This window comes from Thunnus maccoyii, chromosome 11, assembly GCF_910596095.1.
Source record: "Thunnus maccoyii chromosome 11, fThuMac1.1, whole genome shotgun sequence".
NCBI classification, from domain to species: domain Eukaryota; kingdom Metazoa; phylum Chordata; class Actinopteri; order Scombriformes; family Scombridae; genus Thunnus; species Thunnus maccoyii.
The window spans coordinates 20,571,936-20,586,219 of NC_056543.1; the positions used below are offsets into that span (position 1 = coordinate 20,571,936).

General features: G+C 36.6%; 1 protein-coding gene and 2 long non-coding RNA genes across 5 annotated transcripts; 1 reads left to right on the forward strand and 2 right to left on the reverse strand.

Annotated features, from left to right (window-relative positions):
* Positions 1-86: 86 nt before the first annotated feature.
* Positions 87-2,665, reverse strand: LOC121907043. Its single transcript, XR_006098789.1, has 6 exons — positions 2,462-2,665; positions 1,762-1,834; positions 1,349-1,671; positions 1,165-1,255; positions 761-842; positions 87-673 (listed from the first exon to the last, which is right to left on the reverse strand). It is a non-coding gene; the product is annotated as an uncharacterized LOC121907043 (long non-coding RNA).
* Positions 2,666-4,474: 1,809 nt separating this feature from the next.
* Positions 4,475-6,690, forward strand: LOC121907036. 2 transcript variants are annotated; one of them, XM_042426356.1, is made up of 5 exons: positions 4,475-4,931; positions 5,022-5,333; positions 5,427-5,517; positions 6,212-6,284; positions 6,382-6,690. In XM_042426356.1, the coding sequence occupies exons 1-5, from the start codon at positions 4,865-4,867 to the stop codon at positions 6,478-6,480; spliced, it is 642 nt and encodes a 213-aa protein (XP_042282290.1). In that variant the 5' UTR covers positions 4,475-4,864; the 3' UTR covers positions 6,481-6,690. The 2 variants fall into 2 exon arrangements, with proteins under 2 accessions (XP_042282290.1, XP_042282291.1); XM_042426357.1 differs by having other exon boundaries at positions 6,215-6,284.
* Positions 6,691-10,076: 3,386 nt separating this feature from the next.
* Positions 10,077-13,359, reverse strand: LOC121907042. 2 transcript variants are annotated; one of them, XR_006098787.1, is made up of 5 exons: positions 13,218-13,359; positions 12,804-13,127; positions 12,620-12,710; positions 10,569-10,637; positions 10,077-10,471 (listed from the first exon to the last, which is right to left on the reverse strand). It is a non-coding gene; the product is annotated as an uncharacterized LOC121907042 (long non-coding RNA). The 2 variants fall into 2 exon arrangements; XR_006098788.1 differs by having other exon boundaries at positions 10,569-10,640.
* Positions 13,360-14,284: the final 925 nt, after the last annotated feature.

Sequence of the window (14,284 nt, forward strand, 5' to 3'; positions counted from 1 at the left end):
ACAACGGATTCAATCTTAACTGTTTAATTTACTGTTGGGTAATTTTCTCTAAAACACATCATAAACTGATCATATGTTTTGGATGAAAACTTAACATAAAAAGTTAATAGTAACTGTAGCTGCCTAATAAATGTAGTGAGATAATAAATTTTCCCTTTGCAACTGGACAAAATTAGTGATGTGCACCAATAATGGATTGGGGCTTTAATTTAATGCACTTGACTTTATCAACACCTGCTGGACAATTTAAATGACTACTTCATTTCACAGATATCACAGTAAATGAGTTCTTTCTTTCTTTCTTTCTTTCTTCCCAAATGAAAAAAAAAAAATCAACACAAAAGTCTTGAGATTTGTTCAAATTTAAATATATACAGTATATTACATTTATTGATTGTTCACCTACTATTCAAGAAAATGTTAAGCAAAAGGTTTTCGTCATTTCTTGTTTTTAACTCTAGTTTATTTGTTCTATGTTTTAATCTCAGAGTACATTAAGACATTAAACTATTAATAAAAACTGGAAAAATGGGGTTGTTCTAAAAGTTGTGGCTTTCATTTAAATATCAGCTCAGTAGAGACCATAGATTGAATTGAGCTTCTCCAAGTACTAACTCCTCTGCTTGTTATTTGTCCTACGGTCCACATCACCCTGCAGTTGAGGAGGGACCACCTATAGAGACAGAAAGTAAAAATAAAGTTCAGTGCAGAAAGGAAAAAAGAAAAGCATAAAAACATGACTGTGTGAAGTTCTTCTTACCTCTCCCCCCGACTGAAGAGGAAACTGGTCTGGGACTGGGTCCCGGTTTGGTGTTGTGGCCCACTATGAAAACAGCTGAGCTCTAGTTGATAGATTTATGGATTATTCAGAGTATTGGAAACACCAAACACGGAAATTTTATTCCTCTTACCTCCCCTGGAGGGATGGAGGTGGAAATCTCACAGAATTTCAAAACCAAAAGTCTATCTGCATGGCTCGATGGAGGCAGAAAATTAGAAAGTGGTTTGTTTGTAATTTAGATAAACTGACCGTTTAAATTCGGACAGATGTGATGTGATTGAGTTTTATACTCAAATCAGCCCTAGTTCCCATTGCTGACAACATTTCTGCACCAGAACAAATGAGAATGAAATACATTTCAAAATCTAAAAGCTATTACTCACCTGCAGAGGCAAACTGCTGCAGCCAAGCCACAAAGAAGCAATCCAATTACAGGTGTACGTATGTATAGATAATAGCTCCATGAACTGACTTCTGCATAAAATCAGATGTGAATTATTGAAGTAGCATGCAGTTTGAGCTTTGAAATGTGTAGACTTGATTTGCCCTGCTTCATGCTCTACCTACCTTTAGAGATCTCCAACACCCCGTCTCCAACGATTAAATTCACTCAGTAATCCTTACGCCTTTGTCATAAGTTACTTCACACTTATTAAGTCCTGCATCTTCATGCTGAACATCAAGAATATTCAGCTTTGAAGGAAAGTTTGAGTCTAGGCTCATTCTTTGAGAGGTGACATTTGAAAATGTCTGATTGTTTAAGACATTAAAAGTAAAAAGTATTCTTCCTTTGGTCCAGCTGATTTGCTTTGCATTTGTCATGTTGCAAGTCAAAACGGTGGCGTTTCCCTCAGACACCAGTATGTCCCTGAAGTCAACTCGACGAACTTCTAACATTAAAGGAAACAATCATTATAAAATGAAATCCGTAGTGAAATCAAGAGAAAAGCATGAATCACAAACACAAATCTCCACTTTACCTGCAAAGACATGGCACATAATTAATAGCTGAATGGAGAGCAGAGCTGCTTGGTCTTGACTGAACATAATAACCTTCAGAATGAAATGAAAGACTGGAACTTAACCATCACTGTTGAGGTGGCTCAGAGGAAAGGAAGTGGTTAGTTGTGTGTTCAGCTAAGTTCAAAGTGTATCAATTAATGTAGGTGGAACATAAAGTTACATTCTGTTTTTCAATAATTAATAGTATCAATGGGTAAATATCATGTTAACGTGTGTAAATGAAAGATACTTTACTGAGCTTCCCCCCACTTCATGAATGACTAAATTATAGACCTACTTTGACTTCCTGACAAAATGTATTAAACTAAACAAAAGAAGCCATGAAATTGCATCGACTTACAGTCTACCAGTCAAAAGTTTGGACTTCTGACTGGCAGACTTCTGACTTGTTATTATTCTGAAATGTATGTAAAATAATGATTTTCTGTGCATTTATGTTGTTGTGTGGCTATTGTGTCTTTGTAATAATCCCCTTGTCATCTCCCTCTCTTTTTCTTTCTGTTATCGTGTTTTTGTTCTGCATGTCCTTTGTAAATAAAGCTATGAAGAAAAAAACACATAACACACATAACACAGGCAAATGAATGCGCAGCACTCAGAAATAGCTGCAAATTAAAATTTATTTGCTGCAGAAAACAAATAAATTTAAACACTCACTCAAAGCCGCTTGTAAAGATGAATAAGCAGCATGTGTTGGGCGCATTTCCGGTTAGAGGAGAAAGCGTATGTGTCGCACAGCATCATTAGCGTACATACCAGTGGCGGCTGGTGACTCAAAAAATTGGGGAGGACAGGAGGAACACCAACATGGAATCCTACAACAAACCGCATCGTACTATATCATTGTCCCCCACTCAATGAAATCAGAGGGGTGGAGGGCAATTTTATATGCCATTAAAACAATTTTCTTTCAAAAACAAAAACGCCTGAGTGGTGAAAGGGCTGCTTATCTAAAGACATTTAGCATTTACATATTGTTTCTGAACAAAGAAGTGCTCATTTTAGCATTTCAAATTTATATAATAGTATTGTTCTACTGTGACAACAGATTTATGTTCTCATCAGAAACAGACAACATATCACATGATTTACACGTGTTTCCTGTGTCTATTTTCTTAGTATACAGAAATATATAAAGTACCACAAAGCTTATAATGTGATACAGGTTCAGATCAGTGCTGAATACTTGAAAGATTGAACACTAAAAACATTCACAGATCTAAAAGTGTAGGTTCACATCAGAAAGTAAAAATGGGGCGTCATTTTACGTGTCTTGGCCAATCATAGATAAGCATGAAAAAAGTGACGTACATTAAATTGATGTAGGAGATTCCGCCCTGTGGAGGACAGCAGGAGCCCGTCTTCCTCTGTCCCCCCACTCCCCCTCACTCTCCCCCACTGCTCCCCACCACCACTTCACACAGACTGCCCTTTCTCCTTCTGCCCTGCAGGTGTCATTGTTGAAGCATTTTAACCAGAATTTCAATAATGGATTTTTTCCAAAGAAGAGAGAAAAAAAAGATTTTATAAATAATACCAAGATTTGGTGATAGTTTATTTCAACCAAATATTCTTTTTTAATATTTTGATCTCCCTCTTGCCTCTCAAAAAATAGAGGAGGAGCAACCTCCTCTGCCTCTATGGACCAGCTTCCACTGTTATATACATATATATATGTTTCCTAGGCGTTATGTGTGTTTATGAGAGGAAAATGTTCATTTTAGTTAAAAATTTATGGTACGTTATTCATTGCCAGTGTCATTGTTAGGCAGCAGTACCACTAAATCACCACAGGTGTCAGTGTCACTATGTGAGCAGTGTATGTGCAGGGGGAAGTCACAACAAAGTCTTGTGTGAGCAAATCAGATACTGAGAATCTGTGTGTACAAGATAGAAGCAGAAAACACTGTGTAGCGATTGTCAACTTAAAGTGATATTTGTGCATTCTGCAGACCCTCATTAGATGTGTAGCACCAGATTGAGCCTGCGTGACATCATTCTGTTCGACTCTAACACACTTGTGACATTCTTTCTACAATAGAAATCAAATATTGTTTGGAAAGATTTTTCCAGCACTGTTGCAGTTGTTCCCACAAATGTGTTGCAGGTTGCTTTGCTTTCATCCTTCTCTCCAGTTCATCCCAAACCAGTTCAATGACTGTGCTGGTTTCATGAGGCCTACCATCTTGTTCTTTTCTTCTAAGATAGTTCTGACAGTGTGGATGTATGTTCTGGGTCATTATCTTGCTGTAGGAGGAACCCCTGACCAACTAGACCAGAGGATATTGCATGACTCTGCAAAATGCAGTGGTAGCCCTTTTGGTCCAGGGTGCCAGAGGATTTGGAAGAAATCAACAAAATTTTGGACACCTGCAGGAAATATTTTCATCAGCTTTAAATGCTTCATTTACGTTCATTGCTGCAGAAAAGCTGTAAGTTGTTAAACCATTACTTGAAATGAACTTCTGAAATTACATTATTTTTCAGTTTCTGGTAACCTAAACCTTTTTCTTTTTCTTACCTCTGGCAGTTTACTGCTTACGTTTGTACCATTTATGGTTATTCACTGGACTTGCTGGGTTGGAACGGCTTAAATCTAAATAAAAACTGGAAAAATGAGGGTGTTATAAAACTTTTCACTGTATACAGTTCTATTATATACACTGCCGGGGAAAAGTTATTACAGTCTGTAGTGAACAGTTTAACTTGACATTTTCATTGTTTATTGTTATATGTAATGTTAAGAATTCAACATGTGTATCAGCTGCACAAAAATGTTTTTAAAGTTGAAATATTAACATGTTTGTATATCCTGGGTCACATTAGGAGAAGTCATTAAATTTCAGCCTAAAAGAAAAAAAGTGTTTAGTGTGTTTTTACTCGTCTCACATGTAAAATTATATCACATTTGACTCTGAACAGAATGTAACTTTATTTTCCACCAACATTAAGTCATACACTTTGAGCTTAGCTGAATAGCAACTAACCACTTCCTTTTCTCTGAGCCACCTCAACAGTGATGTTTAAGTTCCAGTCTTTCATTTCATTCTGAAGGTTATTATGTTCAGTCAAGACCAAGCAGCTCTGCTCTCCATTCAGCTATTAATTATGTGCCATGTCTTTGCAGGTAAAGTGGAAATTTATGTTTGTGATTCATGCTTTTCTCTTGATTTCACTACAGATTTCATGTTATAATGATTGTTTCCTTTAATGTTAGAGGTTCATCAAGTTGACTGCGGGGACATACTGGTGTCTGAGGGAAACGCCACCGTTTTCACTTGCAACATGACAAATGCAAAGCAAATCGGCTGGACCAAAGGAAGAATACTTTTTACTTTTAATGTCTTAAACAATCAGACATTTTCAAATGTCACCTCTCAAAGAATGAGCATAGACTCGAACTTTCCTTCAAAGCTGAATATTCTTGATGTTCAGCATGAAGATGCAGGACTTTATAAGTGTGAAGTAACTTATGAAAAAGGTGTAAGGACTACTGAGTGGAATTTAACTGTGTTGGAAATCTCTAAAGGTAGGTAGAGCATGAAGCAGGTTAAATCATTTCTACACATTTCAAAGCTCAAACTGCATGCTACTTCAATAATTCACGTCTGATTTTGTGCAGAAATCAGTACATCGAGCTATTGTCTATACATACTTACACCTGGACTTGGATTGCTTCTTTGTGGCTTGGCTGCAGCAGTTTGCCTCTACAGGTGAGTAATAGCTTTTAGATTTCAGATTTGAAATTTATTTCATTCACATTCACAATGCATGGATGCTTGTATGTCACTGAATAGTAATGCAAACAGAATAACTATAAAGAATTGACAATAATGCAACTGAGCGTCAACAAACTATTGCTTCATTCACAGTTCTGCCAGAAACTGGATTTCCTCAACAAGTTAACCAAATGTTGGTAAATGTAACCATATTGATGTTAATCACAACAGTAATAAAAACATGATAACAGTCACTAATGGCACAAAATGATACTTCTGAGTATCAATGTATAACAAAATAAAAAGACCAGAATGTTTTGAAGAATCCATGTTGACGACTTCAAACATTTAGTTTTTCCAGACAAACAATCCAAAACCCAAAGATGTTCAATGTACAATAATATAAAATAAAGAAAAGCAGCAAATCCTCACATTAGAGAAGCTGCAACCAGAGAATGTTTGATATTTTTACTTGACAAATGATTAAAATGATTCATCAAATATCAAAATAGTTGCTGATTCATTTTTGAGTAATCAATTAATCAATTTCTTTTTCACCTCTACTTTTAAACAATTTATTTGTATTCCACTGTCCCATGCGTGAACTCAGTCTCTTATAATAATGTGTCTGAAACATTTGGAAATAGTCTGGAGCAAAGTGTCATTATCGATCATGATTCTGTCTCAGCAGAAAACTCAGGACCACGACAACAAACCAGGACCCAGTCCCAGACCAGTTTCCTCTTCAGTCGGGGGGAGAGGTAAGAAGAACTTCACACAGTCATGTTTTTCTGCTTTGCTTTGCTTTTCATTTTTCCTTTCTGCATTGAACTTTATTTTTACTTTCTGTCTCTATAGGTGGTCCCTCCTCAACTGCAGGGTGTTGTGGACTGTAGGACGAATAATAAGCAGAGGAGTCAGTACTTGGAGAGGCTCAATTCAATCTATGGTATATAATGAAGTAGTTGTTTAAACTGTCCAGCAGATGGTGATAAAGGCTCAGCCAAAGTTGTGTGAGAAAAGATAAAGGATGTTACTGTGAAGACAAGTGCATTAAATTAAAGCCCCAATCCATTATTGGTGCACATCACTAATTTTGTCCAGGTGCAAAGGGAAAAGCTATGAGAGTTTTGTGTGTGTGTGACTTTTGTATATGTGCTTCTAAAATACTTGCTTATTTGTTTACATAGTTTAAATTTAATAAAGAATCATCTAAAGAACTATTTCTACTTCTTTACATACTGTACATATGTTGCTGTAAAAAACTTTCTAATATTTGTAACAGAAAGACTTTTAATTTAAAGATATTGAAAATAAGTCTTAATTAAATTAAATTCAAATTTTTGGCAATAACAGTACATATCATGTTTGGAGGAGAAATAGCTCTGCATATGACCCTAAAAATACCACACCTACAATGAAGTTCGGAGGTGGAAGTATTATGGTATGGGGCTGTTTCTCTCCTCATGGTACCAGCAGAATCCACATTGTTGAAGGGAAAACTAATAGAGCCATGTATGGGGATATTCTTGAGAAGAATCTGTTGCCATCCACCAGGACAGTGAGGATGAGATGCGGGTGGACCTTCCAACAGGACAATGATCCAAAACATACTGCAAAGGAGACTCAACTGGTTCCAGAGAAAGAAAATAAAGATGTTGGAATGGCCCAGTCAATCACCCGACTTGAACCCAATAGAACATTTGTGGAAGGAACTGAAGATAAAGATTCACCAGCGGGCCCTCCAGAACCTTCAACATTTGGAGACTGCTTAGAAGAATGAGCCAAAATCCCCCCTGAACACAGTGAGAGATTAGTTTCTTTGTACTGGAAGCGTCTTGAAGCTGTCATTGCAAACAAAGGCTTCTCCATCAAGTATTAACTACATTTCATTTCGTGTGTTCAATACTTTTTTTCTGTGTCACTCCAATTTAATACACATAACTTATTTTATTGATTGGAATGTTGTGATTTCTTTTTTCTCTCTCTCTTATTTCCCCCACTCTATGTATGAATGTTTATCTTGAGAACCGTTCATCTGATCTACTTTATACCTGGCAGGTGGATTGCTGGGGAATCAAGGAAGTGCAATGTTGATGTGTGAAGTTGTTAGTATGAGCAGTTCTCGAGAAATATATAAAAAATACCTCATAAATGACGTTGATTTGCTTTGAGTCAATATGGACAGCGCCACTCTGCCGTTGCAACCCACATTGTGGTTCGAGGTGGGATTACATCCGTAGCGTTAAAGACTTATTTTGGGAGAGACTCAGCAGCCAGACCTTACTCTGTTTCTGTGTTTAGCGTCATCAGGTTAGGTTAGCTTGTTGCTAACTTCAGCGCTAACCCCTTTCACTTTTCCAGCAGTTGAGGAAACAAAAGATGAGACTTTTCTTTGTCTTGAGAAGCTACAGAATAAGTTTGAATGTGATTTAGATTTAGATTTCTGTGTTTGTGCATGCATGTGTGTGTGTACACCTTAAGTGCTCTTGGTGACTTGACAAGTCATGTATTATTGATTCTGTATGTACGTGTGAGATGTGTGTTTGTGCCCATGTGCATGTGTACGTGGGTGTGAAAGTACGTGTCTAAGGGTTGAGGCTTCCTGTGTTAGGTGCATTTATTTGTGGAAGGGCCTTGCAGAATTTGATATCATGCTTGAGGACTGTTTCACTCTAATGCCCACGATACTGTTGTGCCCTCATAATTCCCTACAGTAGTTGTAGATATCGAAGAGAGGGAAAGAGGAATCAAAACGGTGACTCTATGCTAATGACATGTTTTTTAAAGACAGAGTTTTCACTTCCTTAATGGAACCAGATGAGATGATTCTGAAGAGATTCATGTGTTGGGTGGGTGTGAACCTTTCAGGGTTGGTGAGAGGCAACGTTCTCTTTTCTTGCTTGGTATCCGGTCCTCTTCTCACTCAGTCTCTGGTGAATGTGGTCAAGGGTGCCTGCTGACTGCCATTACTGAAGACCTTGTGCATTAACCTGGCATTTGGACAAAAAGAAAAAAAAATCCTCTCATGCACACACAAACACATGCAGTAACATCATGCAACAAAGCAGAGAGAGTGGAAGGTGTCATGTGTGTTTCATTAGGCATCTATAAAGCACTGATGCCCCTTCATAAAAGCACAATAAACACACCAAGACACACTGAACAGTGTTTCTACCACTGTCAAATAAATTGAAGTAGCTTGCTTTTTTTTCTCCTTTGAACCGCACAACCTCTGCAGGCCTCTTGTCAAACTTTAAATAGATCTTCAACATATAATCAAATTCTGCTCCATCAGCCCTGCTATAAGAAAGAGAGAGAGAGAGAGAGAGAGAGAGTGAGAGAGAGAGAGGAGAGAAAGGAAGGAAGACCGGAGGAAAAGCAAAGAAGCTGTCTGCAGGGTGCCTACTGCACACTGGCCTTCAGTAACTGACTTTATTGACTGTTTGACATAACTCTATGCTTCTTTAGCAATGCTAGTATCATTATAACTGTAGTTAATGCCATCACACACAGATAGTGGCACATACTCTCCTTTCATATGCTGACCTACTACTTTTATGTTGTGAGAAGTAGTGGGAAGGAGGGAAAAGGTGATTCCAGCAGCCCCTGCTGGTGCAGGGTACAATTAATTGTATTGTATAATTGTCATTCAACATGTAGTCTTTTACCAGCATCAGCTGCCTCCCTCTTCCTATACACAATCACCTCTGCTTTGAAAAGCTTGTAAAACGCACCACCTGGCCTTTATGATGTTATATAGAGCACTTCCTGGGTGAAGACCAAATCTGATAAAAGTCTAAGAGAAGAGTGATGTCATCATTTGTGATATATTTGTTATCTAGCTAGTGGCTATAATGAGTAATATTTTTTAAATGCATCATTAAATGTGTCAACTGTAACTGACTAGCATGGACATCCGTATAATTGTTTGTCTCTAGTTTTTCAAACAGAAGAATCCTGCTGGAATCTACAGGTTAACAGATCATGACGTGTCAGTGAATTGAGTTATATGTTACAGCATGTGTTGCTTGAATGAGTAGATGTTTGTCAATATTACACAGATAGTTTTCTTCAACCTTTTGTCTAAATGTTTCTATTTATGGCCGTCAAGATGATGCAAACCCACAAGGTCTCATGTTCCACAGCAGGACTGTACAACAACAGACTGAAAAATGAGTGATACTCATAAGAGGCTGGTCATCATCTTCTCCATCATCTTTATTTCATGCTACTTGAGTTATGCAGAACCTTCTCCCTGCTCTTAGTTTACACAATGATGTTGAAAGCCAATTACTGAAATAAGATGTCAGCTCTGATAAATGTTCTGTTTTATACTGAAACAGAGCGTCTCACATCTCCTTTTGAGCCATAAATGTACTGACACGCAGTTGGTTTAAAAACCGACTGCCTGGTTTAAACATCCAGTACAGTCTACTTCAGAAGATGTCATTTCTAAGAGTATCCTGTAGACAATTGATAAGACTTATTTTCAGTATCTTTCAATAAAAAAGTCTCTGTTACAAATATTAGAACATTTTTATTTACAGTAACATATGTACAGTATGTAAAGAAGTAGAAATAGTACTTGAGTTGATTCTTTATTAAATTTAAACCATGTAAACAAATAAGCAAGTATTTTAGAAGCACATATACAAAAGTCACACACACATAAAAACTCTCATAGCTTTTCCCTTTGCACCTGGACAAAATTAGTGATGTGCACCAATAATGGATTGGGGCTTTAATTTAATGCACTTGTCTTCACAGTAACATCCTTTATCTTTTCTCACACAACTTTGGCTGAGCCTTTATCACCATCTGCTGGACAATTTAAACCACTACTTCATTATAGACCATAGATTGAATTGAGCCTCTCCAAGTACTGACTCCTCTGCTTGTTATTTATCCTACGGTCCACATCACCCTGCAGTTGAGGAGGGACCACCTATAGAGACAGAAAGTAAAAATAAAGTTTGATGCAGAAAGGAAAAACGAAAAGCAAAGCAAAGCAGAAAAACATGACTGTGTGAAGTTCTTCTTACCTCTACCCCGATTGAAGAGGAAACTGGTCTGGGACTGGGTCCTGGTTTGATGTCGTGGTCCTGAGTTTTCTGCTGAGACAGAATTGTGATCGATAATGACACTTTGCTCCAGACTATTTCCAAGTGTTTCAGACACATTATTATAAGAGACTGAGTTCACGCATGGGACAGTGAAACACAAATAAATTGTTTTAAAAGTAGAAGTGAAAAAGAAATTGATTAATTGATTACTCGAAAATGAATCAGCAACTATTTTGATATTTGATGAATCATTTTAATCATTTGTCAAGTAAAAATATCAAACATTCTCTGGTTGCAGCTTCTTCAATGTGAGGATTTGCTGCTTTTCTTTGTTTTATATTATTGTATATTAAACATCTTTGGGTTTTGGACTGTTTGTCTGGAAAAACTAAATGTTTGAAGTCGTCAACATGGATTCTTCAAAACATTCTGGTCTTTTTTATTTTGTTATACATTGATACTCACAAGTATCATTTTGTGCCATTAGTGACTGTTATCATGTTTTTATTACTGTTGTGATTAACAGCAATATGGTTACATTTACCAACATTTGGTTAACTTTGGTTAACTAAAATCCTGTTTCTGGCAGAACAGTGAATGAAGCAATAGTTTGTTGACGCTCAGTTGCATTATTGTCAATTCTTTATAGTTATTCTGTTTGCATTACTATTCAGTGACATACAAGCATCCATGCATTCTCTGCATATACACCATGGATACATGCATTGGAGCTTAGGCATATAGCTACAAGTACATGCCTAATCTCCATAGCAACCAGGGTCATAACAAGGACTTTAGAAATACTGAGATCATGAGTGCCCACCAACATCAAAAAACATCTCTAAAATATTTTGATTAGTGAGATTTTTTTTTTTTTTAATTTACATTACATTCATATTTTATGTTGAATTATATTGTGTGTATTTCCCGGTATTAAGGTACAACTGCTGTTTCAAATATCACGCTGGAGAAATACTGATGATTGTAGGGCTGCACCTCAATACTTTGAATCAAAATGTATCACAAAGTATAAAAAAGTGTCAAGTATCAAAAGTCAGCATTGGATGCTTTGTCAGATTCTTCCAGGAAACATTTAAACTTCAGAGTATATTTTATGTAGGCAAAACATTTTATTTAACATTGACACATTGAGCAGTTTGATATATTTTGATAAATTAAAATTAAAGGTTCAAATCATGTTTATATCTCCTACAGTAAGGTATTGCATAAGGACCGATATCGATGCTCAGCCCTTGTTCTTTTTTATTTTGTAATTTTTTTGCCTATTAGTGATTAGAATTAAGTATATCAAGTCTAAACATACTGGAACGAGCCTGTAAAACAACAATGTGTATGTTTGTAATTGCAGGATGTACACTTCCCCCAGGTCGCGTCACTTTCTGCATTTCCTTGTACCCTCAGCTGTGCACAAAATACCACAGACCAAGGACATTTCAAGGTCAGTAAAATAGTTGTATGTGTATTTACTAATTAAATACATTTTCAGATTTCTGTATCCACTCTACGATACAGATGAATGAAACTTAGTTTATGCTGCTCACAGTATTGAAAATGACATTTAAAACATTTGTCTTTGCAGAAACAATGTCCTTGTTACTACAGACAATCCACAGGTCTCACTGTGAACAGATTTGAATGGAACTACAATGAAATTGAAGAAAAAGTCACTATGAAAACAGTTGAGTTCTAGTTGATAGATTTATGGATTATTCAGAGTATTGGAAACACCAAACACGGAAATGTGATTCCTCTTACCTCCCCTGGAGGGATGGAGGCGGAAATCTCACAAAATTTCAAAACCAAAAGTCTATCTGCTCGATGGAGGCAGAAAATCAGAAACTGGTTTGTTTGTAATTTAGATAAACTGACCATTTAAAGTCGGACAGATGTGATGTGGTTGAGATTTATACTGAAATCAGCCTTAGTTCCCATTGCTGACAACGTTTCTGCACCAAAACAAATGAGAATGAAATAAATTTCAAATCTGAAATCTAAAGGCTATTACTCACCTGCAGAGGCAAACTGCTGCAGCCAAGCCACAAAGAAGCAATCCAATTACAGGTGTACGTATGTAAAGATAATAGCTCCATGAACTGACTTCTGCACAAAATCAGATGTGAATTATTGAAGTAGCATGCAGTTTGAGCTCTGAAATGTGTAGACATGATTTAACCTGCTTCATGCACTACCTACCTTCAGAGATCTCCAACACCCCGTCTCCAACGGTTAAATTCCACTCAGTAATCCTTACACCTCTTTCAGTAGTTACTTCACACTTATAAAGTCCTGCATCTTCATGCTGAACATCAAGAATATTCAGCTTTGAAGGAAAGTTTGAGTCTATGCTCATTCTTTGAGTGGCGACATTTGAAAATGTCTGATTGTTTAAGACATTAAAAGTAAAAAGTATTCTTCCTTTGGTCCAGCTGATTTGCTTTGCATTTGTCATGTTGCAAGTCAAAACGGTGGCGTCTCCCTCAGACACCAGTATGTCCACGACGTCAACTTGACGAACCTCTAACATTAAAGGAAACAATCATTATAACATGAAATCTGTAGTGAAATCAAGAGAAAAGCATGAATCACAAACATAAATCTCCACTTTACCTGCAAAGACATGGCACATAATTAATAGCTGAATGGAGAGCAGAGCTGCTTGGTCTTGACTGAACATGATAACCTTCAGAATGAAATGAAAGACTGGAACTTAAACATCACTGTTGAGGTGGCTCAGAGAAAAGGAAGTGGTTAGTTGCTATTCAGCTAAGCTCAAAGTGCATGATTTAATGTTGGTGGAACATAAAGTTACATTCTGTTCAGAGTCAAATGTGATATATTTTTACATGTGAGATGAGTAAAAACACACTAAACACTTTTTTCTTACAGCCTGAAATTTAATGACTTCTCCTAATGTGACCCAGAATATAGAAAAGTGTAATGTGTTAATATTTCAACTTTTTAAAAACATTTTTGTAGAGCTGACACACAATATCTGATACACATGTTGCATTCTTCACATTTCATATAATTCATCACTCTCCTGTTTTATGTGATATCGGACTGTTATATAGTGTGATTGTAAATGTTTTTTCTGCATAAACAAAAAGTATAAAAACCTGAAGAAAAAGATCTCTGTCTGCTCTGTGAAAGCTTCATTAAGGATTAATGACACATTTATTAATGACTGATGAGGTATTCATGGATGATTTGTGGTTCAGCAATGTGTTATAGAGCTCAGTATGTGAGGGTTAAGTCACATGTTATAATACTGTAGCACTTTGAGTTTCACTATGAATGAACAGTGTGGTACAAATTAAATGTATTATCATTATTATACAATAATCTAATTCAAATTGAGTTCAAGCTTGGTCCTTTTTGAAAATAAACTGTGAAAATGATTACATTACTCATTTTTCACTTCAGTTAGTCTTGTAATAAGTAAGGGATAACCAACAAGTATGTGTGTGTTAAACGGTTTTAAGGCATGACGTGGAGGCAAAGTACCACCCTCCGCTTCGATGTGAACCCTTTAACACACACCTACTCGTTGATTGTCCCTTACATATAGAATGCACAAAATATGCATGTTCAGTGAAAACCACCTCTGCATTGTGTTGAACTCATTTCATGCTTTATGATGCTTATGGTGGCATAACAACCAGGTTTTGACAATA